Source organism: Hypanus sabinus, chromosome 7 (assembly GCF_030144855.1).
Source record: "Hypanus sabinus isolate sHypSab1 chromosome 7, sHypSab1.hap1, whole genome shotgun sequence".
Taxonomy (NCBI): domain Eukaryota; kingdom Metazoa; phylum Chordata; class Chondrichthyes; order Myliobatiformes; family Dasyatidae; genus Hypanus; species Hypanus sabinus.
The window spans coordinates 107,147,825-107,173,381 of NC_082712.1; the positions used below are offsets into that span (position 1 = coordinate 107,147,825).

Consider the following 25,557-nt stretch of genomic DNA (forward strand, 5'->3'; position numbering starts at 1 on the left):
GTAGGTTGTCCTCCCCAACAGTACTCAAACAGGAGTACTTCATGTTAAGGGGGACAGCCACAGCAGTACTCTGTAATATCTGCCTCTTTCCCTTCCCTCTCCTACCTGTTACCCACTTATCTGTCTCCCGAGGCCCCAGTTTGACCTGACCTGGCAAAAGATCATGGAGCTGCATCTCCAAGTCCCTAACCCGGTCCCTAAGGAGCTGTAGCTTGACGCACCTGGTGCAGATGTGGCTGCCCGGGAGGCTGGGAGTCTCCTGGACTTCCCACATCTGACTCCCAGTACAGAATACTGGCCTCATAGACATACTTCCAGTTCCTCACAAGTAGCTTACCTTGCCTTGACCCATTGAGCCAAAGCCCTCCTACTTTGTCTCCCTCTGCTCTATAAAACTTTCTTCTTTTAAATACTTTCCACCGGTCCAGCTCACTGATGTCCACGAGCTTGTGCAGTCATGCCTCGTAGAAATCCTATCTCTAGCCTTTGACCCTGACCTGGCTCCCCTTTGAAGATGCTGAGCCTGTATTTACACAAGCGTCTGCTCTCTGAAGAATGAAAATTACACTATCCAGCTGTAGCAATTACAGTCAGCCTTCAAGGTTAATTTCCAATCTAGCCCTGGTACTAGAGAGCACCCTAGAATGCATCACCACCTTTAGGATCAATGCTTGGTTTCTGTACCATCACTGCATGGTATAGAAGCTACACTGGGGTGGGCAGGAAGGCTCAACAATGAGAGGCTCCCAACGTCTCACTGGCACCAGCCTACTCACCATCAAGGACATATACAGAAAGGTGCTGTAAAAGGGCCAATAACATGAAGGACCTTAACCACCCTGCTCCCATTGTGAGGAGGCTATGTAACATACATGCCAGGACAAGACACTCAAACAGATACTTTCCCCAAGCAATATGGCTGATCAACACATCCACCCATTATCCCACCACTACTTTATCATTTCCTGTCAGCCACCTAGTATACAGACACTCCTATGCCTAATGTCACTTTACGGACATACAATCATTCTATGTTTACAAGCTATTTAACGTATTTATATTTATTGTGTTTCTTTTAATTGTGTTCTTTATCTTACTGTTTTTCTTTTATGCTGCGTCAGATCCAGAGTTATAATTATTTCATTCTTCTTCACACTTGTGTACTGGAAATGACATTAAGAAATCTTGAATCTTGGATTCCAGTGTCTCTTCATAATAACCAAGCCTAATTCTATTATTCCTTCAATGGTTGTAAAACAGATTTCATTTGTAATACACGTGTCCCTCCCCCCCCCCTTTACAAAGGTAGAGCGTTCCAATGAAACCCTTAAGCCAAAATGGCGTAAAGCAAAGAGCCATTAATTTATATGGGGAAAATTTTCGTAAAAGCGAAAATCCTCTTTGTAATGCGAAAACAGGTTACTAATGTTGGTCTTTTGTAAAAGCGAAGTGGCGTAAAGTGAACATTGGTAAAGCAGGGGCAACTGTATGTGCAGTTGTCTTTGAACACTGATGGGCAGGATCAATATGAGCACATCCTCCAATCCATTGTTTTGTTTTGCACACCAGTGCCTTGGGTACCAAGTCAAAATGAGTTTGAGATATTCCATTGTCAGGTTCATTTTTTTTTGCACCAGTTTTAATATTTACTATAACAAGTAAATGTAACTTCCACTCTCCCAGTGGAATTCAGTGGAGACACCTTGCCATGATTCATGTTGTCCTGTGAATTACATAGAATCTGCTAATGTGGTAAATTCACTCATAGATTGCAGCAGTTCCATTTGTATTGCTTGGACATTTCAGGGTTATAAATTATTTTCTGCACAATTATTTTCTCTTTAGCTCCTGAAAAACCAAGCATTGATCCTGAAGGTGGTGATGTGGACCTTGAAGAACCGACAGAAAAGGCAGTAGCTGCACCAAATCCACTGTCTGAAGAAAAAGACGATGAATTTGAACTCAAGGTGGGTGGGGGGGTGGACTGCCGTGCAGACTATGCTGACATTGCCCCAATTTTCCAATGTTTAAGGTGGTGCAACAATCTGTTGATATTTTTGCGGAAAATTGAGGTGTAATTTAGTATCTGGGGCAAGACCAGTCATGAGTTGTAATGAACTAATGTTGAAGGGTCTGGGAAGAAAACTGGTGTGATTGGGGTGGGAGTTGTGCTGGGAGCAATGTTGTATATGTGAAACCACTTTCTACCAGGCGTCTCTAGAGATGTGGCTCATTAGCCACTGGACTCAACAGTGAGAAAACCACTTTTCTCAAACTCTGTACGTCTAGAGCCAGATCCCACCAAAATGAGGAAGTTGGGATGTCTCGCCCATTTGAACCCCGAATTGTGTAAATACTGCCGCCGGCAAGAAATTACGGATTGTATACTGTATACATTTATTTATAAAGAAAGTATATTTACAAATATACCACCTCCAACAGGATCCCACTACGAAGCACATCTCCCCCCCCCCCACCTTCTGCTTTCCGCAGGGATTGCTCCCTACGTGACTCTCTTGTCCACTCGTTCCCCCCCCCAATCCCTTCCCACCAATCTCCCTCCTGGCACTTATCCTTGTAAGCGGAACAAGTCCTACACTTGCCCTTACACTTCCTCCCTCACCACCATTCAGGGCCCCAGACTGTCCTTCCAGGTGAGGCAGCACTTCACCTGTGAGTCAGCTGGTGTGGTATACTGCATCCGGTGCTCCCAGTGTGGCCTTTTATATATTGGTGAGACCCGACACAGACTGGGAGACCGTTTCGCTGAACACCTACACTCAGTCCACCAGAGAAAGCAGGATCTCCCAGTGGCCGCGCATTTTAATTCCACGTCCCATTCCCACTCTGATATGTCTATACATGGCCTCCTCTACTGTCAAAATGAATCCAAACTCAGGTTGAAAGAACAACACCTTGTATACCGGCTGAGTAGCCTCCAACCTGATGGTATGAACATTGACTTCTCTAACTTCTGTTAATCCCCTCCTCCCCTTCTTACCCCATTCCTGACATATTTAGTTGTTTGCCTGTTCTCCATCTCCCTCTGATGCTTCCCCCCCCCCCCCCTTTCTCCCGAGGCCTCCCACCCCATGATCCTTTCCCTTCTCCAGGTCTGTATCACTTTCGCCAATCACCTTTCCAGCTCTTAGCTTCATCCCACCCCCTCCAGTCTTCTCCTATCATCTCGCATTTCCCCCTCCCCCCCCCACTACTTTTAAATCTCTATTTTTCCTTTCAGTTAGTCCTGACGAAGGATCTCAGCCCGAAACGCTGACAGTGCTTCTTATAGATGCTGCCTGGCCTGCTGTGTTCCACCAGCATTTTGTGTGTGTTGTTTGAATTTCCAGCATCTGCAGATTTCCTCGTGTTTGTTTTATATTTACAAATGTCAGTTTTATCAAATAGTAGGGGGAAAAAAGGAAAAACATTTAAAGAAGCCAATTATAGTTAACCGTCTAAATGTGCATGCAAGCTGAAGCTCATCTTGAAGTTGTCTTTAACTTGCGCACTGGAGCCATGGTCTGCGTGAAAGCACACAACACCGTCCAAATATCGCTTGAAATCCAGCTCAAATAAATGGGGCTTGCCCACTAGAGTATTGGTTCTTCCTCCTTGAAGCCATTCATCTACACAAAGCACCTTGTGCAACAGGGACGGCATCCTCCGCCATCTTGCCTCCTGTTTTCTCCCAGCTCCTGCCAAAAAAGACCTCGACCCACACCAGTGTCCGTCACAAAAACATCTCCACCCAGCTCTCTCTAGAACCTTCTCCCAATTTCACCATCCTGATTGGCTGACACAACATTCCTAAGTTGAACAACAAAGTCCCATATCTCAGTTCAAACCCAAACATGCTGAAAGCAGAACTGACTGCTCTTACAGAACTGCTAAAATGAAATACCTACAGCATAGCAGTAAAACCTGAACCAGAGCGTGACATATGTTTTAAGTGGTATTCTCTGGAAGAAATGGTGGGGACTTCGGCAGTGGCATTTTGGGTAGCTTATGGGCAATTATTCCTGAAGCTGGTGGTCTGATTAGGTTGGGCAAATTATTTCAGGATGTCAAAACATCCTGAGGTGTGGTTGTGGTCACGTGGATGTTAACTCCAGATTTTTTAAATCAGTTTCAGATTGCTGAACTGGCAAACACACTCTCCAGTAAACTGGAATTCCTGGGAATTAGCAGACAGTCTATCTCCAACTTCCATTTCCTGCTGCTCCAGATTGAGGTTTGTGACTGGCTCCTATATTCCATGTATTGTTCCTTGTGTTTGAGGATTAGTTGCTTTCAAAGAGGGGTTTAATTTTGAAAATGCTGTTTATAGTTCAGTTTTCAAATAGCTTCCTCCTCTCCCCGTAGTAGCACCCCAGCCACTGTCACACTGCACAGCTCTAACAGCCTGGTTTTATTCCTGGCTCTGTGCAATTTGCCCATGGACCATACAAACTTCGCTGGGTGCTCCAGTTTCCTCCCATGTATCAACAACTTGTGGGGTTTGTACATTTATTGGGCACTGTAAATTGTCCATAGCATGTAAGTGAAGGAGAAGTTGTTGATGGATAGATGAAAGAATACTTTGTGGGGGATGAGTCTGATGGAAATGCTCTGAGAGATGGCACTGACTCTGGATGGAATGGCAGGAAGAAAAAATGTGCAAGAACAAAAGTGAAACAGTATACAGTCATCCCTTCTTATCCGTGAGGGATTGCTTCCAGGATCCCTCGTGAGTACCAAAATACACAGATGCTGAAGTCCCTTATTCAGCCTGTCTCAATGTGGTGGACCTTTGGACCCAATGGAACCCCAGACCTTATTTAACCTGTCTCAGTGCGGTGGATATTAGGACCCAGCGGTTGAGCTCTGAATCCACAGTGTTTCTGTTCACGAAAATAATCACGATCATGATTGAAAATAAAGTGGAAATAATAAAGCGATCGGAAAGAGGTGAAACACCATTGGTCATTGGAAAAGCGTTAGGCTATGTCGGTCAACGATCAGAACAATTTTAAAGGATAAAGTGAGAAAGGCCCTGCCCCGATGAAAGCTACAATTATTACTAAACAACGCAGTGGTTTAATTATTGGGTTTTGGGTTTTTGATCCTCCACATCAACCTGACACGGATGGAGAGCACATTCAGGAGCAGTCTGTCACTGGATCGAACTTGGGAACTTCCGTTCCCAAGCCTGGTGCTGAAATATACGTTCTTAAGTGTTCTATATGCATAGAAAGGTAAAATATATACTAAGACAAACGTTTGATTAACTGACGCTAAATAATACTGGATGTACCTGTTCCGACTTACTTAGTAAGAGAACTTCTGATTTTTTTCGATCCTGATCCACGGTAACCTACGCACATCCTCCTGTAAACTTTAAATCATCTCTTAGATTACTTATAGTACCTAATACAATGTAAATGCTATGTAAAATAGCTGTTATACTGCATTGTTTAGGGAATAATGACAAGCAAAAAAAAGTCTGTACGTGCTCAAACAACAAGTGCTGGAAGAGCATTTCTGGGTTTTCGCGATTCGCAGTTGGTTGAATTCACGCATGTGGAATTCGCGGATAAGGAGGACCGACTGCACTCGCACTCTGCACTCGCTGGCCACTTTATTAGGTACACCTGTACGTTCGCTCATTAATGGAAATCTCTAATCAGCTAATCGTGGCAGCAACCTCAATGCATAAAAACATGCAGAAATAGTCCAGGGGTTCAGATGTTCAGATCAAACCAAACATCAGAACAAGGAAGAAATGTGATCTAATTGACTTTGTCCATGGAATGATTGCTGGGGCCAAGCGAGATGGTGTGATTATCTCAGAAACTGCTAATCTCCTGTGATTTTCACACTCAACAGTCTGCACTTTACAGAGAATGATGCAAAGAACATTTAAAAAAAACATGCAGTGAGCAGCAGTTCTGTGTGGAAATAAAATACCTTGTTTAAAAAGAGAGACCAGTGAAGATTGGCAAAACTGATTCAAGCTGACAGAAAAACAATAGTAACTCAAATAATCTTGTGTTACAACAGTAATGTGCAGAAGAGTATCTTTGAATCCACAATACCCAGAACCTTCAAGTGGATAGGCTATAGCAGCAGAAGACCACAAACATATTCAGTGACCATTAAGTGTATATCCTTGTGTCTGCTGGCACCCATTCTGTCCTCCATCTGTGACAGATGACATCTTGTCCTTGTCTCAACGTTACCCCACACAAGATAATGGTCCTGTCCGCCCTCTCCGGAATCCTCCTCTAATGTCGGTCCGTGTCCCCACTGCAGGTTAAAGAATGGAGCTTCTTGCCTCATCACTTTGCTTGTGGACAGGATAGATAGAGTGAATCCAATGTGTGCTGGGGGAATCTAACGGACTGCTCCCCAGTAGCTATTGCTGATTGCTGATAGAGCACCTGTTCTGGGCTGTACTGAAATACGGGAGATTAAGTTATGATCTTTCTTCCGTACTTAAGCCTCTACCTTAATGGCTCAGTGTTCTTTTCTAATTACCCTTCATTACCCTGTGTTTCAGACTCGTATATCAGACTGGCGAGAAGGAGCACTGAATGGCCAATATCTCAAACGTAAACTGCAGGAAGCTGATTTACAGATTAAACACTATGAATCAAATGCATCCCCAAAAGGCTGGTCCTGCCATTGGGACAGGTACGCACTCTTCTACTTTTTCACCTTTCACCTTTGACACGTGGCAACTGAACTGTGACCCCACCCTCCCCATCTCCACTTGACGACGTGACAACAATAGTTGCAGACTGCCAGCTTTTCTAAACTACTAATTTGGCAGCACTCCCGCATGTGTGCAAAAAAAAAAATCCCAAAAGCAAAACAATCATTGGACCAGCCTAAAATGTAACCCACAAATTTTGGCAATATCTCTTGCTGAGGGTTGAGTATTGAAGTTGAACAGATAGACTGCTCGTATAATTTTGAGGAAGGGATAAAGGGGAAGGGGCGGGAGAGTGCGCATGCAAGGAATGTCTGCGCTTTGCTGGAAATTTCTGGGATGGAATTCCTGAGCGGACCACGCGACAGAAAGAGGGAAGGTGCCTCCTGCAGCAGCTGCAAGAGAAGACCAAGATTATTGCCGGAACCACAGGTCAGAATTATTTTCTTTTCTCTTTTTTACTGTTTACTGCATCTGTAAAACATGTAAATGTGTTTTTATAAATACACATAAAAATTGCTGTTTCATTTTTCAGCTTGAAGAATATTTTTGCACTAATTCCTTCCTTATTTGCTTCCAGAACAAAAGGGTTGTCTAAATTACCTAGACACCCTCAATGCCGTCATTATCAGGCAGCCATTTTCTCTCTTCAAAAGATAAAATAATTGGACTGAATTAATAACTTTATTTTTAAATGGCTGATATTTATTTATTTTTTTTAAATAAATCAAATCCAAAACAAAATTGAATCATGAGGTTTCCCCTCTGATCTCTGCCGTCCTAGGTCTCTAGGAACAGGAGGTGCCAAACTTCCTGTTGGCAAAACAAAACTCATAATTTTATTTTTCGCCTTTGGCAGGGACTGCCTGCTGCTACCCCTATACTAAGTGTGCCCTTTCTGTCACGCCGTAGGGAGCACCGGCGCTATTTCTATCTCAATGAACAGACGGGCCAATCTCAGTGGGAGTTTCCAGATGTGGACGAGGAGGAGGAGGCAGCCGAGAGCACTTCAAGGCTAAATGTTGGTAAAAGTATGCTCAGCACTCCAGTGAGAGAAGCTGCAGGTGCAACAGGTGATCCTGCAGGTAAGGGGCTTAGCAACTCCGTGGGTTCTGTTGAATTTTCCAATCTTTGACACTTGTCCCCCGTCACATTTTGGAGTAGTAAAAGCACAGAAAGAGTCCCTTTAGTGCAACCAAAATGCCTAAGATTTGGCCAATTACCTTTCTAAACCCTTCTATCCATGTTTCTGTCCAAACATCTCTTAAATGTTTTACCTGCCTGAATTGCCTCCTTTAGTAGCTCACTCCCTGCATTCACCCTTTCTGTGTGAAGAAGTTGCTATTTGAGTCCTTTTTAAATCAATTTCCCCCCCCCCCCCCATCTTCAAGTTATGCCACACTTAGTTTTTCATTATATTTTCCTGTGGGAAAGACTGTGTGCGTTCACTCTAACTATGCCTCGTGCTTTTATATGCCTCTATAAGGTCACCCGTAAGTCCCCTACACTCCAAGGAATAAAGTCCTAGCCTGTCCAACTCTTCCTATTACTCAGATCCTGGAATCCTGGCTGCATTCTCATAAACCTCTTCATTTTTTTTACCAGCTTACTGGCATCTTTCCAATAAGTGTGACCAAAACTACACGCTATTCTAGCTTAACAACATCTAGTACAAATGCAACATACTGCCCCAACTCTTGCACTCAGTGCCACCTTGTCTACCCACAGCTCAGCTGAGTTGCTGAAGGTTTCCTCCTCCTGGGTCAGGGATGCTGGAGCAAAGACTGTGGTGGTTATTTTTGTGCGTTGACCTCAGTAAGTCAGCCAGAGCAACACCCACAAAATGCTGGAAGGAACTCAGCAAGTCAGGCAGCATCTATGGACGTGAATAATTAGTTGACGTTTCAGGCGAGGCTTTTCTTCAGGATTGAGAAGGGGTGAGGGAGATGTCAGAATAAAAAGGTGGGGGGAGGGGAAGGAGGCTAGTTGAAAGGTGAAGTCAGGTGAGTGGCAAAGGTAGAGCTGGAGAAGAGAGAATCTGTTAGAGGAGAGTTGTATATTGAAAAGGAAGGATGAGGCAACCCTGGAGGAAGTAATAGACAGGTGAGAAGAGATAAAAGGTTAGAGTGGGGAATAGAGGAAGGTGGAGGAAGAAATTTACCATAAGGAGAAATTGATAGTCATACCATCAGGTTGGAGTCTACCCAGATGGAATATAAGGTGTTGCCACTTCACCCTGAAGGGGGCCTCATCTTGGACATGGACCAGCCCATTAGAATTAAATTGAATGAAAAGAGGTGGTGTTATCTGCAAGACTGTTGAGGTTTCCAGGGTGACTGCTGCGCAAAAGCAGTGCTTTAGCAGAAGAATTCCTCTAGGAGGAAAACAGGGTTCTGAATGCAACACTGTGGGTGTTGAAAGAATGAAAATCACTAGGATAAGAAGTTGTCTTGAATGGACTTGGACAGAGTGATCTTTTCTGTTGCTTAGTAGGGGTTCCTCCAAGTGCTTGTCAAGTGGAAAAGACTGCTGAGAGATTGCTGTCAGCATCATCCTTTTAAACTACCTGTGCAGCAGATCGGGTTGTTCATTTTTCTCGTGTCCAATCTGACGATGTCATTTTCCCTGTTCTATTTAAAAACCCTCAGCACCAGAGCCCCTCAGACTGTGTCCTAAGCTGCCTCCTTGACTCTCTGTATACCCATGACTGTGTAGCCACTCCCAGCTCCAATCTCCGAATTAAATTTGCTGACATTACTACTTTGATTGGCCTAATCTCAAATAATAACAAAGCAGCCTAGAGAGAAGACATTACCCTGACACAGTGGTGTCAAGAAAACAAACTCTCCCTCAATGTCACAAAAACAAAGGAGCTGGTTGTGGATTACAGAAGGAATGGAGACAGGCTCATCCCTGTTGACATTTGGGGTTGACAGGGTGAACAGCTTTAAGTTCCTTGACATTCACATCACCAAAGATCTCAGATGGTCTGTACGTACCAGCTGTGTGGTGGAAAAAAAAGCACAACAGTGCCTCTTGCACCTCAGACAGTTGAAAAAGGTTGGCCTGAGTCCCCACATCACAAGAACTTTGTACTGGGGCACAACTGAGAGCATCCTGACTGGCTGCATCACTGCCTGGTATGGGAACTGTACATCCCTCAATAACAGATCTCTGCAGAGAGTAGCTTGGACAGCCCAGCGCATCCGTAGATGTGAACTTCCCACTATTCAGGACATTTACAATGACAGGTACATAAAGAGGACCCAAAAGATCATTGAGGAGGGGACCCGAGTCACCCCCAATCACAAACTGTTCCAGCTGTTACCATCCGGGAAATGGTACCACAGCAGAAAAGCCAGGACCAACAGGTTGCAAGACAGCTTCTTCCACCAGGCCATCAGACTGATTAATTCATGCTGATACAATTGTATTTCTATGCTACATTGACTGTCCTGTTGTACATACTATTTGTTACAAATTACTATAAATTTCACATTCAGGCGGAGACATAATGTAAAGTTATTTACTCACGTACATGAAGGATGTGAGGAAAAAGTCAATTCAATTCAATTTAAATTTTAGATCTGGTGCATGTGGAGCTGTCTGCTGGCCAAGCTTCTGCAGAAGTCACCCCCCAGCCTCCTCCCCCACCTCTTCCCCCTCAACCCCCCCTCCCCTTGGATCTCCCTCCCTTGCCCCCACCCCCTCCCTCCTCCCCTCCACCCCCACCCCCTCCTCCTCCCCCTCCAAGTGATGATGGCGGCGACATACAAGAAGTGGAGATGGAAGTGGACAGCAAGGAACCACCAGCGCCGGGAACAGAAGAAGATTGTTTGGAAAGGTCCCTTCTCCCCATCATTCCAGTTACAACAGTCCAGCTTCCAATAGTAAAAGTGGTGAGAATGTTTTCATGGTTTTAAGCCACTCTCCATCCCATCTCAGCCAAACTTAACTGGTTATTGGTGTCAAGAGTTTATCCCATTCTCTGGTCCCTCTGAGATAAGAACATAAGAAATAAGAGCAGGAGTAGGCCATCTGGCCTGTCGCCTGCCTTTTCCCCATAACCCTTAATTCCCCTACTATGCAAAAATCTATCCAACCTTATCTTAAATATATTTACTGAGGTAGCCTCCACTGCTTCTTTGCAGAGAATTCCACAGACTCATCACTCCTTGGGAAAAGCAGTTCTTCCTCATCTCCATCTTAAATTTACTCTCCCCAATCTTGAGGCTATGTCCCCTACTGCAAACCTACCAGTGCAAACAACTCTGCTGCCTCTATCTAATCTATCCCTTTCCTACTTTTGTATGTTTCTAAGATCTCCTCTTATCCTTCTGTATTCCAGCGACTACAGTGCCAGGCGACTCAATCTCTCCTCATAGTCTAACCCCCTCATTTCTGGAATCAACCTGGTGAACTTACTCTGCACTGCCTCTAAAGCCAGTATATCTTTCCTCAAGTAAGGAGACCAGAACTGCATGCAGTACTCCAAATATGGCCTCACCAGTACCCTGTACAGTTGCAGCATAACCTCCTTGCTCTTAAATTTCATTATCTTTAGCAATGAAGGCTAACATTCCACTTCCCGCCTTCTTAGCTTGCTGCATCTGCAAACCAACCTTCTGTGATTCATGCACAAGCACTCCCAGGTCCCTCTGCACAGCAGCATGCTGTAATTTTTTTACCATTTAAATAATGATGTGTGATGTGATCTTTCATTTTTCCTTCCAAAGTGGATGACCTCCATTTACCAATATTGTACGCCATATGCCAGACCCTTGCCCACTCACTTAACCTATCTATATCTCTCTGCTTTTCCACTCAATTTAGAGACATCAGCAAACTTAGATACACTCGGTCCCCTCTTTCAGATTGTTAGTGTATATCGTTAACAGTTGTGGGCCCAGTACTGATCCCTGCGGTACACCACTGACCAGGGATTGCCAATTAGAGAAACACCCATGTATCACAACTCTCCACTTCCTACTGGTTAACCAGTTCTCTATTCATGCTAATACGTCACCCCTTATGATAAGTCTTTCATGTGGTACTGTATCGAACGCCTTCTGGAAATCCAAGTAAATAACATCCATCTGTTCCCCTCTATCTACTTCGCTTGTTATACCCTCAAAGAACTCCAGTATGTTTGTCAAACAGCCTGCCTTTGCTGAATCCATGCTCCATCTGTCTGATGGATCCATTTCTTTCCAGATGCTCAGCTACTTCTTTAATGATAGCTTCAAGCATTTTCTCCACTACAGATGTTAAACTAATAGACCTATAGTTACCTGCCTTTTGCCTACGTCATTTTTTGAACAGTGGCATAACATTTGCCACCTTCCAATCTGCTGGGACCTGCCCAGAGTCCAGAGAATTTTAGTAAATTATCAGCAAGGCTTCAGCTATAACTTCTGCCATTTCTTTCAGTACCCTGGGATGCGTTCTATCTTCAGGCCCACAAATTTGCTCAGCACTACCTCTTTGGTGATAGTTAATTGTATCAAGGTCTTCACCTCCCATTGCATTTAAATTTGGTGCTAGCTAATTTTCATAATCTATGTTAACTTTCTTTATTGATCACTTAGTGGTTCTTTGGTGCTTTTTAAAGTTTTCCCAATCTTCCAGTTTCCCACTACTCTCAGCAACTTTGTTTGCAGAGCTTTTAGTTTGATGCCTTCCTTTATTTCCTTAGTTATCCAAGACTGGCTCTCCCCACCCTTGCTTTTAACTAGAAAATACTTTTATTGAGCACTGTGAAAAAACTCTGAGGGTCTGTTCCTCAACTGTCCCACCATATAGCCTGTGCTCCCAGACTTCCCTATCGAACTCCTTCCTCATCCCACTGTAGTCTCCCTTGTTTAAGCATAATACACTGGTTTTAGATCAAACTATTACACCCTCCATTTGCACCCTCAACCATGCTGTAACCACTCTTTCCAAGAGGATCTCTAACTACAAGACTGCTAATTTTACCTGTCTGATTGCACTGGACCAGATCCAAGATAGCATGCTCCCTTGTAGGTTCAGTGACATGCTGTTATAAGAAAGCTATGACGTATGCATTCTGTGAAGTCCCCAAGCTTGCCTCGACTAACTGGATTCACCCAATCTATGTACAAGTTAGTCCCCCACGATAACTGCTGTTCCATTCTTACATGCCTCAGATATTTCTCGGTTTATTACCTGTGCTATTGTAATGTTATTATTCAGTAGCCTAGAGACGACTCCCACCTGCAATTTTTTTCCCATTTACTATTCCTAATCTCTGCCCAGATGGATTCAACATTCTGCTCCTTAGATCTTAGATTGTCTCTCGCTATTGCCCTGATCCCATTCTTAATTACGAGCTCTACCAAACCTCCCCTACCTTCCTATTCTTCTGTATTACATGATGTCGTTGGATATTTAATTCCCGGTCCTCTCCACCCTGCAACCACGTTTCTATAATGGTCACTAAATCACAGCCCTTTATACTGATTTATGCCACAAGTTCATTGACCTTGTTATGAACTATGATTTATGACCTATGGGCATTCAAATAAAGTGCCCTTACACTCATTGTGCCTTTAAAATCTAGTGATCTTTGTCACTTGTGCACTTGATCTTTTCTACTCTCCACCATAGGACATTACAGCACAGAAACAGGACTTTTGGTCCTTCTTGACTGTGCTGAACCATTTTTCTGTCTCATCCCACTGACCTGCACCTGGACCATATCCCTCCATACACCTGTCATCCATTTACCTGTCCAAGTTTTTCTTAAAATGTTAAAAGTGAGCATTTACCACTTCATCTCCCACACTCCCACCACTCCCTGTGTGAAGAAGCCCTCCTCCCCCATGTTCCCTTTAAACTTTCCCCCTTCACCCTTAACCCATGTCCTCTGGTTTTTTTTCTCCCCTAGCCTCAGTGGAAAAAGCCTGCTTGCATTCGCTCTATCTATACCCATCATAATTTTATATACCTCTATCAAATCTCCCCTCATTCTTCTACACTCCAGGGAATAAAGTCCTAACCTATTCAACCTTTCTCTGTAACCTTTTCTCAAGTCCCGGCAACATCCTTATAAACCTTCTCTGCACTCTTTCAACCTTATTAATATCCTTCCTGTAATATCCTTCCAAAACTGCACACAATACTCCAAATTTGGCCTCACCAATGCCTTATACAACTTCACCATAACATTCCAACTCTTGTACTCAAAACTTTGATTTATAAAGGCCAATGTACCAAAAGCTCTCTTTACTACCCTATCTACCTGTGACGCCACTTTAAGGGAATTTTGTATCTGTATTCCCAGATCCCTCTGTTCTACTGCACTCCTCAGTGCCCTACCATTTACCTTGTATGTTCTACTTTGGTTTTCCCTTCCAAAATGCAACACCTCACATTTGTCTGTATTAAGCTCCATCTGCCATTTTTCCAGCTGGTCCAAATCCCTCTGCAAGCTTTGAAAACCTTCCTCTGTCCACTACACCTCCAGTCTTTGTATCATCAGCAAATTTGCTGATCCAATTTGCCACATTATCATCCAGATCATTGATATAGATGACAAATAACAATGGCCCCAGCACTGATCCCTGTGGCACCCCACTAGTCACAGGCCTCCACTCAGAGAAGCAATCCTCCACTACCACTCTCTGACTTCTCCCACTGAGCCAATGTCTAATCCAATTTACTACCCCTCCGTGTATACCTAGCGACTGAACCTTCCTAACTAACCTCCCATTGAACTAGCCTCCTTACTGAAGTCCAAGTAGACAACATCCACTGCCTTCCCTTCATCCACTTCCCTGGTAACCTCCTCGAAAAACTATAAAAGATTTCTTAAACATGACCTACTATGCACAGAGCCGTGTTGACTCTCCCTAATAAGTCCCTGTCTATCTAAATACTTGTGGATCCTATCTCTAAGTACTTCCAATAATTTACCTACTACCTACATCAAACTTACCAGCGTATAATTTCTCGGATTACTTTTAGATCATTTTTTAAACAACGGAACAACATGAGCTATCCTCCAATCCTCCAGCACCTCACCCGTAGATACTGACATTTTAAATACATCTACCAGGGCCCCTGCAATTTCAACACTAGTCTCCTTCAAGGTCCGAGGGAATACCCTGTCAGGTCCTGGGGATTTATCTACTCCGATTTACCTCAAGATAGCAAGCACCTCCTCCTCTTCAATCAGTATAGATTCCCTGAGTTCACTACTTGTTTGCCTTATTTCCATTGATTCCATGTCAGTTTCCTTAGTAAATACAGACGCAAAAAGCCCATTTAAGATCTCCCCCAGTTCTTTTGATTTCATACATAGCTGACCACTCTGATCTTCAAGAGGACCAATTTTAATCTCTTACTATCCTTTTGCTCTTAATATACCTGTAGAAGCTCTTTGGATTATCCTTCACCTTGACTGCCAAAGCTACCTCATGTCTTCTTTTAGTCCTGATTTCTTAAGTATTTTTTTTGCACTTTTTATACTCAAGTACCTTATTTGCTCTCTGTTTCCTATACATGTCATACATCTCTGTCTTCTTTATCAGAGTTCCGATATCCCTAGAGAACCAAGGTTCCTTATTCTTATTTATTTTGCCTTTAACCCTGACATTCAAACTCTGCACTCTCAAAATTTCTCCTTTGAAGGCCTCCCACTTACCAATCACATCCTTGTCAGACAACAACCTGTCCCAATCCATGCTTTTTAGATCCTTTCTCATTTCTGCAAGTTTGGTCTTTTTCCAGGTTGGAACCTCAACCCAAGGACCAGATCTATCTCTATCCATGACCAAGTTGAAACTACTGGTGTTAAGATCACTGCAACTAGAGTGTTCCCCTACACACACTTCCATCGCCTGTCCTAACTCGTTTCCTAAAAGGAGATCTAATATTGCATCCTCTCTAGTTGGTACCTCTATGTATTGATTTAGAAAACTTTCCTGAACACATTTTACAAACTCTAACTTGTCTAGACTTTTATCTTTAACGGTATGGAAGTCCCAATCAATACGTGGAAAATTAAAATCTCCTACTATCACAACTTTATGTTTCCTGCATTTGTCTGCTATCTCTCTGCAGATTTGCTCCTCTAATTCTGGCTGACTATTGGGTGGTCTATAATACAACCCCATTTAATGTAGTCATACCTTTCCTGTTTCTCAGTGCCACCCATATGGCCTCGGTAGACAAGCCCTCTAATCTGTCCTGCCTGAGCACTGCTGTAACGTTTTCTCTGACCTTCAATGCCACCCCCCCCCCCCCACCCTTTATCCCTCTGCGTCTATCACGTCTGAAACATCGGAACCCTGGAACATCAAGCAGTCCGTCCTGCCCCTCCTGTAGCCAAGTTTCACTAAGAGCTACAATGTCATAATTCCACGTGTCAATCCACGCCCTCAGCTCGTCAGCCTTCCCCAAAATACTCCTCGCATAGAAATAGACACACCTCAAGATTATTACCACCACACACAGCCCTTCTATTTGTGACTTTTCATGAACCTTTAACATCATTTAATTTCACCCCCTGCTCCACTATCTACTCTGGCACTCCAGTGCCCATCCCCCTGCATATCTAGTTTAAACCACCCCCCCCCCCCCCCCCAATCAATAGCACTAACAAATCTCCCTGCAAGGATATTGGTCCCCCTGTAGTTCAGGTGTAACCCGTCTCTCTTGTACAGGTCCCACCTGCCCTAGAAGAGGTCCCAATGATCCTGAAATCTGAAACCTTGCCCCCTACACCAGTTCCTCAGCCACGTGTTCATCTGCTAGAGCATCCTATTCTTACCCTCACTGGCACTTGGCACAGGGAGCAATCCTGAGATTACCACCCTCGAGGTCCTGCTTTTTAACTTCCTACCAAGCTCTCTATACTCACTCTTCAGGACCTCCTCACTCTTTCTTCCTACGTCATTGGTACCGATGTGTGCCATGACATCTGGCTGTTCACCCTCCCACTTCAGAATGCTGTGCATGCGATCAGAGACATCCCTGACCCTGGCACCCAGGAGGCAACAAACCATCTGGGAGTCTCTGTCACAACCTCAGAACCTCCTGTCTGTACCTCTAGCTATTGAATCCCCTATCACTACTGCTTTCCTCCTCTTTCCCCCCCCCCCCCCCTTTCTGCTCTGCAGAAGCAGACTCAGTGCCAAAGATTTGGCTGCCACAGCTTGTCCCAGATAAGTCATCCCCCCAACAGTATCCAAATTGGTATACTTGTTGTTGAGGGGAATGGCCACAGGGGAGCCCTGCTCTACCTGCCCTTTCCCCTTCCCTTGCCTGACAGTAACCCAATTACCTGTGCGCTGCTCCTTTGGCGTAGCTACCTCCCTGAAACTACTATGTATAAACTTCTCATTCTCCCAAATGATCCGGAGGTCATCCATCTCCTGCTCCTGTTCCCTAACACAGTCTGTTAGGAGCTACAGCTGGATGCACTTCTTGCTGGTGTCATTGTCAGGGACACCTGAGGTCTCCCTGACTTCCCACATCCTGCAAGAGGAGCATTCCAACATCCTGCCTGGCATTCTCTCTACTCTAAGCAAACAAAACAAAACTTACCGAAACCTACCCTCGCCTCTGCCTGTTCACGCCGAAGCCTGTTATGCCAAAGCCATCCCACTCTGACTCAGTCCACACTGAAGATGGCCACTGTATATGGCGGTCTTTTTTTTAAACCTTTGGCATGCTATGTCACACGCCTGTGCAATCTAGCCTCTTTTCCCTGAGCAGTAAAAAAAAAGGCTTCTCTCCGAGATGTCTTCAGTCCTTCACTCTCAGCCTCTTTATCTTTTATCTTTTTTAACTTTTGCTTTTACTTCATCTTTATCCACGCTTTTCTCTTTTACTTTATCATACTGTTCCAATCTATATAGTTTAAAGCCCTATCCACACACAGCCTTAGTTATGCGATTCGCCAAACTCCAGGACCTGTCACAGTTCAGGTGGAGCCCGTCATGATGGAACAGCTCCCTCCTTCCCCAATACTGGTGCCACTTCTCCATGAACTCAAACTCATTTCTCCCACAACAGTCCTTGGGCTACTCTCTAATCTTCTTAACTCTGTGCCAGTTTGCATGTGGCTCAGGTTGTAAATTAAGATAACCACCTTTTTCATTCTGCTTCTTAATTTAGTCCCTAACTACTCAAATTCCTTCAACAGAACCTCTTTCCTCATTCTACCTATGTTGTTGATACCCACATGGACCACAACAATTGGATCTTTTCCCTCGCACTGTAAATTCCTCTGCAGGTTAGATAAGATGTCAAACCTGAACAACAGGCAGGCACCAGGGAGATAAATTGGCTAAACTTGGAAATATGGTGAGCTGGGTTATGGATACCATTGTCTCTGTGCTATTCTTCTGCTGTCTGTACCTTCTGCAGAATTGAGCAAAGCCAACACTGCTTATCCTTCATGTAGGCTGCAAGAGAGAATGAGTGTATGTGCTTTTTTGTATGGGACCAAAGTATGTGGTATGGGTCACACATTGTCCCCTTACCTGGGTGAAAGATTTGTCTTAATACAGAATATTAGAACTCAGATTGCAGTTTATGTTTGACTCTGACCTTCTCCACATAATCCTCTCAGTTCCTTGAGCACCATGAGTGCAGATAGTTTCTGTGGAGCAGCTCCCACTCATGACTGATTGCATAAACTAGATAGCTGTCTGGGATGTTCACAAACATAAGAGTTGGTTATCTTTCAGAGTAACTCTGCTTCAAGCATGCCCTCAAATCCTCCAGCTCTGGGTCCGGCAGCCAAGCCCATTAAGAGGAAAGCAGCAGTGCTGACTTCTACAACGATGCCGCGTACCATCACCATTGGAAGCAATCCTGTCCTCTACAGTCAGTCAGCCATGGTCGCAGGTAAAAGTGTTCTACGTTGACACTTGATGCTCTTGGGTTGTATAGTAATCATGAGGCTGAAGATACATTCCAATGGTATTAAATGTCTGATTTTAGTAATTGTACTTCTAACATACACCAGCATTAGGAAACTGAAAGAAAGCAAAAGCGGGTGTTATTATTTCCCTAGTTAAGCCATATGTATAGTTGTGAGTGGGTTAGCTGAGAAATGACTCTAGTTGTGTGGTTCAAATCCATCTCTATCACTAGCAGTGAATATTGAAACTGGGCTGCCTCTTCCTCGTGAAGCTGTCCCATCAGCTGGAGACCCTGGGGGTATCTGAGCGCTATGGTTCATATTGTGAGGTTGTGTCTCCATTTAATGGTAGCATTGAAACTATGACTTGCATACATAGTGTTTCACTCAGGTTGTAATTGATTGTGATGTATTCCTTGTTTTACAGATTGGGGTTGTAGTTTAAATGGGTCTTTTTCTCCTTTGAAGGTGATTTGAATAGAGTACTGAAACAGTTTTTTTTAATGCTCATTATGTTTTCTTTTGGTTGAGCTGCAGGCCCACAGATGCTGGCCACGATGATGTCTGTTCCTCCCATGCCTGCCCCGAGACCCCTTTTATTACCCAGACCAACGCACTTGGTACAGATACCACACCCAATTCCACAACACCAAATACCAGTGGCACAAGCTATTCCACAGCCCCCACACATGCCAGAGGCTCCTCCGGCTGCTGCAGCCCCTCAAGTAACAGAAAAAAGCAGGAAGGTGAAGAAAGACAAGGTAGGGTGCAACTTATTTTTCTGCGTCTGATGGTGCAATGCCTTGTGTCTTGAGAAATACTAAACAGCAAATATTCTCCAAGTATTTGCCCCACCCCCAAGTCAAACAGCACAGAGAGAGGCTCTTCAGCCCACCATGTTCATGTCAATTGATCTTACTAACCCCATTTGCCAGCACTTGGTGCATGTCTTGGCTATTACATTGCTTGTCCATTTGCTTTTTAAATATGAGTTTGTGCTTCTGATAATAATTCTGTTTGCTAAAGCCAGAGTCTAGATTGGTAATACTCAGCAATCAGATATAAGCTACCACCAAATCTCTCATTTCCAGTCTCTCCATGAACTCAGAGTTCCACTTGCTTAGGTGTGTTCTGGCTGCAGTGAGATGCCAGTTAATGTTGCTTGATAATTACAGGGGATTACTTCCCTCGTGTTGTTTCCTGATGCTTGGGGTTGTTTGTGTTCCAAATATTGCAAAACTTGGTCCTGTACTAAGAGCACAGCTCCAGCATCTTTTTCTCTACGTCCATAATTAATGCTAAAAGCTAGAAGCCTGGAATATAAGCAGATTTAAGGCCATCTGGTGTCCTTCAGCCTTTTATCTGGCTGCTGTCAGCTTTTGTTCCAAGTTGAGGTGGGAATCAGTAGATTTGGGTAATGCAAGAAAATTGCACTGGGGCGGAAGGTCGGCTGTGCTCAGGAATAACAGAGGAGGCTTGATTAGCTATTCAATTTATTGAACAACATACAAAATTCTGGAGGAACTTAGCAGGTCATGTGGCATCTGTGGAGGGAAATAGTTGATTTTTGAGGCCAAGACCCTTCTTCAGAACCTGACTTACTGAGTTCTTCCAACATTTGTATGTGTTACTCAAGATTTACAGCATCAACAGAATTACTTGTGTATGCAGGAACTCCTGACCTGTCCACAAACTTTGCTGACTTTTTCCATGGTTGTGCATGTCTATGAAGGTTCTCAGTCATCCAGACGTTTTGCCACTCATCCAAGAGGCTTCTTCAGTTCTGATAGATGGTGGGTAGCTTTCTGGATTATAAACTGAGTTGTTTAAAAGTATAGTAATCACATGGGGGTCATAGAGGTAATGAGAGGGTCATTAGTCTTATCTTCGCATAAATGGAGGTGTGAACTATTATGGATACGCTGGGGTAGAGATATTAGGACTTTGATAACAATGTGCACATTTTGGGCAGAGAGGGCAGGTGGCTTGAAAGAAGGGTTAATGAAGCCATCTTTGTCAAACTGGAAAACCCATCCCTGAACAGAGGCAGTGGGGTACAACACCACCTATCAGCTACTTACAATGCAGTCCTAACATCTCTACCCCGGCATCTTCATAACAGTTCACACCTCATAAGAACATAAGAAATAGAAGCAGGAGTAGGCCATCTGGCCATCGAGCCTGCTACACCATTCAATAAGATCATGGCTGATCTGTCCGTAAACTCAGCTCCATCTACCTGCCTTTTCCCCATAACCCTTAATTCACCTACTATGTAAAAATCTATCTTAACTGTATCTTAATTATATTTAATGAAGAAGCCTCAACTGCTTCCCTGGGCAGAGAATTCCACAGATTCACTACTCTCTGGGGAAAAAAATTTTTTTCTGATCTCCATCCTAAATCTTCTCCCCTAAGGCCTTTGACAAGGTTCTGCATGGAAGGTTAGTTAGGAAGGTTCAATCGTTAGGTATTAATATTGAAGTAGTAAAATGGATTCAACAGTGGCTGGATGGGAGATGCCAGAGAGCAGTAGTGGATAACTGTTTGTCAGGTTGGAGGCCGGTCACTAGTGGTGTACTTCAGGGATCTGTACTGGGTCCAATGTTGTTTGTCATATACGTTAATGATCTGGATGATGGGGTGGTAAATTGGATTAGTAAGTATGCAGATGATACTAAGATAGGTGGCATTGTGGATAATGAAGTAGGTTTTCAAAGCTTGCAGAGAGATTTAGGCCAGTTAGAAGAGTGGGCTGAAAGATGGCAGATGGAATTTAATGCTGATAAGTGTTGAGGTGCTACATTTTGGTAGGAATAATCCAAATAGGACATACATGGTAAATTGTAGGGCATTGAAGAATGCAGTAGAACAGAGTGATCTGGGAATAATGGTGCATAGTTCCCTGAAGGTGGAATCTCATGTGGTGAAGAAGGCTTTTGGTATGTTGACCTTTATAAATCAAAGCATTGAGTATAGGAGTTGGGATGTAATGTTAAAATTGTAAAAGGCATTGGTAAGGCCGAATTTGGAGGATTGTGTACATTTCTGGTCACCGAATTATAGGAAAGATGTCAACAAAATAGAGAGAGTAGAGAAGATTTACTCGAATGTTACCTGGGTTTCAGCACCTAAGTTATAGGGAAAGGTTGAACAAGTTAGGCTTTTATTCTTTGGAGCTAGAAGGTTGAGGGGGGACTTGATAGAGGTATTTAAAATTATGAAGGAGATAGAGTTGACGTGGATAGGCTTTTTCCATTGAGAGTAGGGGAGATTCAAACAAGAGGACATGAGTTGAGAGTTAAGGGGCAAAAGCTTAAGGGTAACACGACCCCCTCGTTTTTACTTTCTTTACTCAGAGAGTGGTAGCTGTGTGGAACGAGCTTCCAGTAGAAGTGGTAGAGGCAGGTTCTGTATTGTCATTTAAAGTAAAATTGGACAGGAAAGGAATGGAAGGTTATGGGCTGAGTGTGGGTCAGTGGGACTAGATGAGAGTAAGCGTTCGGCACGGACTAGAAGAGCCAAGATGGCCTATTTCTGTGCTGTAATTGTTATATGGTTATATGGAATCTTGAGGCAATGTCCCTTAGTTCTAGTCTCACCTACCAATGGAAACAACTTTCCTACTTCTATCTTACCTGTCCCTTTCAAAATTTTGTATGTTTCTATAAGATCCCCTCTCACTCTTCTGAATTCCAGAGAGTATAGTCCCAGGCGACTCAATCTCCCCTCATAGGTTACCCCCTTCATCTCTGGAATCAACCTGGTGAAACTCCTCTCCAAAGCCAGTATATCCTTCAAGTATGGAGACCAGACCTGCACACAGTACTCCAAGTGCGGTCTCACCAGTACCTTGTATAGTTGCAGCATGACCTCCCTGCTCTTGAATTCAATCCCTCTAGCAATGAAAGCCAACATATTGTTTGCCTTCTTAATAAACTATTGCACCTGCAAGCCAACTTTTTGCGATTCATGCACAAGCACTCCCAAGTCCCTCTATAATCTCCTCTTCTATTATTCCTTCCAAAGTGGATGATCTTGCATTTACCAACGTTGTATTCCATCTGCCAGACCTTGGCCCACTCACTTAACCTATCTATATACCTCTGCAGACTCTCCACATCCTCTGTACAAATTGCTTTTCCACTCCCACATTCTCTGTACAATTTGCTTTTCCATTTGTCAAGATAAAACTAATGACCCTCTCATTACCTCTCGATTCTTAACATGCCTTATATGATTGCTGGACCTTTAATCAACTCAAGAGTTTATAAGCCAGAAAGCTACCCGCCATGGATCAGAACTGAAGAAGCCTCTCGGATGAATGGCGGAACAACTTCTAGACAACACAGCAAGTTCAGTTGCCTTTATTTACTACTGCTCGATATACATGCTTCTGATTTATTAAATCCCTGTTAATTGTTACTTAATTGGGTAGAGATGTGGCACTAATTGTCCTGCTCCACCAGTCTTCTGTTGGCTGTTTTTCAGCTCTGTGGATTGACGAGAGCAAGATTACATTACACTCTTCCCATCAAACATATTTTACAGACTAGTCCCATTTAAAAAGCAAACGTCCAATAGTGAATGGTATTTTCAATATGTGATTGGCAGCGTAGGATGCTGGTGGTGTGAACTTATGTAGTCTTATGTCATGACTGTGATTGGAAATGGCTCAAATGAGTGACCATTTTTAGGAATGTGATTAAATTCTTAAACTCTTTCAGAATAAGAAGAGTAAAATGAAGATGCCATCATTGGTGAAAAAGTGGCAGAGCATTCAACGGGAGCTAGACGAGGATGAACACTCAAGCTCCAGTGAAGATGAGCAAAGAGCGATTCTGGCGCAAAAGCGGATAGAAGAGTGGAAGCAGCAGCAGCTGATCAGGTGAGCACAGTGGTCATGAGTAGCACAAGGGATGCTGTGATGAATAGTGTAGGGATTGCAGGGCAAATCAAATCACAAATCCTCTTGAAAAACCTGGTGGTTTCATAATGGAGTTGTTCATTAACAGTAATCAATTAATCTGATACAGGCCCCGGGCACAGGTATGATGAATCACAATGACAGAACCATTTTTTTTCCAACACCATTCATATGATTTGCAAACTGAGTAAAATAATTCTAGTTTGTACATCTTACATTCCCCCCCCCCCCCCCCGGATCTTTGCTTTTTACATCCCTCCCAAAAATGTTTTTCAGTATTAAATGGGAATAGTGTCCAATATTCCAGAAAATCTACTACTGAAATACAGTAATAGTTGGTCACCCTATCTGTTCCCCTACTTTCACTTTTACTATTATGTTCTGGTTTGTGTCCTTGGGTTGGCAGATTATGACTAGTGAATGCCACCAGGATCCTAACTGGGATGACGAGGTTGTGAGGAGACCACAGAGTCTGCCAAGCGATCTTTAAATGTTAGGCAAATGACTAAGATCTGGAAGTAGGAGTATAGCAAAAGAAAATGACATCCAGTTCAAGAATGGTACTTAACAGCAGAACATTGAGGTTTCTATTATTCTTGTCTGTGAAGCACGAAGGATGCAGGTAAAGGAAGTAGGGTGGCAAATGGAAATGCTGGCTTTGATTGAAAATGGGGTGGAGAGTAAATGGCACACGGAACACCACACAGTGCTATGTACAGTTTTGGCTTATTTATTTAAGAATGTATTTGCATTGGAAATAGTTTCAAGAAAGTTGATCAGAATGATTCATAAGATGGTGTGAGAAAAGGTTGGGCTTGAGACTAGAACTAGGGAACAAAGCCTCAAATTTGGGGGGGGGGGGGGAGATTTGGGATGGAGATGAGAAACTGCTTTTCCTGGAGAGTAGTAAATCTGTGGAATTCTCTGCCTAGGGAAGCAGATGAGGCTACCTCATTAAATATATTTAAGGCACAATTAGATAGATTTCTGTATGGCAGGGGAGTCAAAGGGGGAAAGGTTAAGCTGAGTCCATGGCCAGATCAGCAATGATATTAAATGGCAGAGCAGACTTGACAGGCTAGTAACCCTACTACTGCTACCTATTTCTTACATTGACCAAAAGTATCCACCTTCTGCTGTGTCAGGTTGGTAAGCGCAAAATGATGCATACACTACAATTCTGAAATTTTAAAACTAATGTGTAAGCACCCAACTTTTCTTGGAAGCCAAACAGTTAACACTTCAACTTCATGACCTTTCATCCAAACCTTAATATTCAGTGTCTTGCCACACAGGTGAAGCTACAATTCCTATCTCAAGTAAATATTCAGATGTTTGATGGGAAGTATATGTAAGGATATTGGGAAAGCATATGCAAAATAGAGGGTAGCGTTAGGATTTTCATCCATTTCTATGTACTTGTCTGGTCACCTGCCTGTGTCTGTTTAAATATGCAGTGGTCAAGCTGAGAAAAACGCCAACTTTGAAGCGCTACCAGAAGACTGGCGGGAGAGACTGAAGCGGAGGAAAATGGCTTCAAACTCCTAACATTCTGAGTTTTATACTATGTGTAAATTATTTTTCTACCTTTATACAGAACAGTTTATATTTGTGTAAATCACTGAGTAGATAGTGGGTCTGTGAGCAGTTTGGTGCATGAGCATATTTGGTGGCTAGTAGAGTATACTGCTTTCAATTTTCTAGTATTGAGCTATGAAAATTTTCCATGTAATAAAATGACGTGCATCCAGGTTGTGAACTAATGGTGCCCATTTGCAATTTCATATGTGCTGTACATTTGTATATAACAATAAACCTTTTTTACAATAGCTTGGAATCTCTTGTCTGAATCTATAATGTATTTTGTCACTTGCCTACCACATATTCCATCCTGTTCCTGATATGTGCTTGATAGAAAATATTTATTTATAAACAGAAATTGTATAAATTGGCATGTTTATTTAGAGATACAGCATGGTAACAGGCTCTACCAGCCCAATGTGCTCACAGCACCCAGTTACACCCACAGAATGGCCTGTATAA

General features: G+C 43.3%; 1 protein-coding gene across 1 annotated transcript in view; it reads left to right on the plus strand.

Moving 5' to 3' along the window:
* The window catches only part of fnbp4 (formin binding protein 4), a 54,174-nt gene extending 28,831 nt beyond the window's left edge, over positions 1 to 25,343 (plus strand). Inside the window, exons 9-17 of the mRNA XM_059975337.1 lie at positions 1,846 to 1,967; positions 4,130 to 4,234; positions 6,542 to 6,675; positions 7,607 to 7,779; positions 10,280 to 10,593; positions 18,412 to 18,571; positions 19,125 to 19,348; positions 23,315 to 23,475; positions 24,972 to 25,343. Coding sequence (XP_059831320.1) covers positions 1,846 to 1,967; positions 4,130 to 4,234; positions 6,542 to 6,675; positions 7,607 to 7,779; positions 10,280 to 10,593; positions 18,412 to 18,571; positions 19,125 to 19,348; positions 23,315 to 23,475; positions 24,972 to 25,062 — 1,484 coding nt within the window. The 3' untranslated portion in view covers positions 25,063 to 25,343. The remainder of the gene's footprint in view (positions 1 to 1,845; positions 1,968 to 4,129; positions 4,235 to 6,541; positions 6,676 to 7,606; positions 7,780 to 10,279; positions 10,594 to 18,411; positions 18,572 to 19,124; positions 19,349 to 23,314; positions 23,476 to 24,971) is intronic.
* Positions 25,344 to 25,557: the final 214 nt, after the last annotated feature.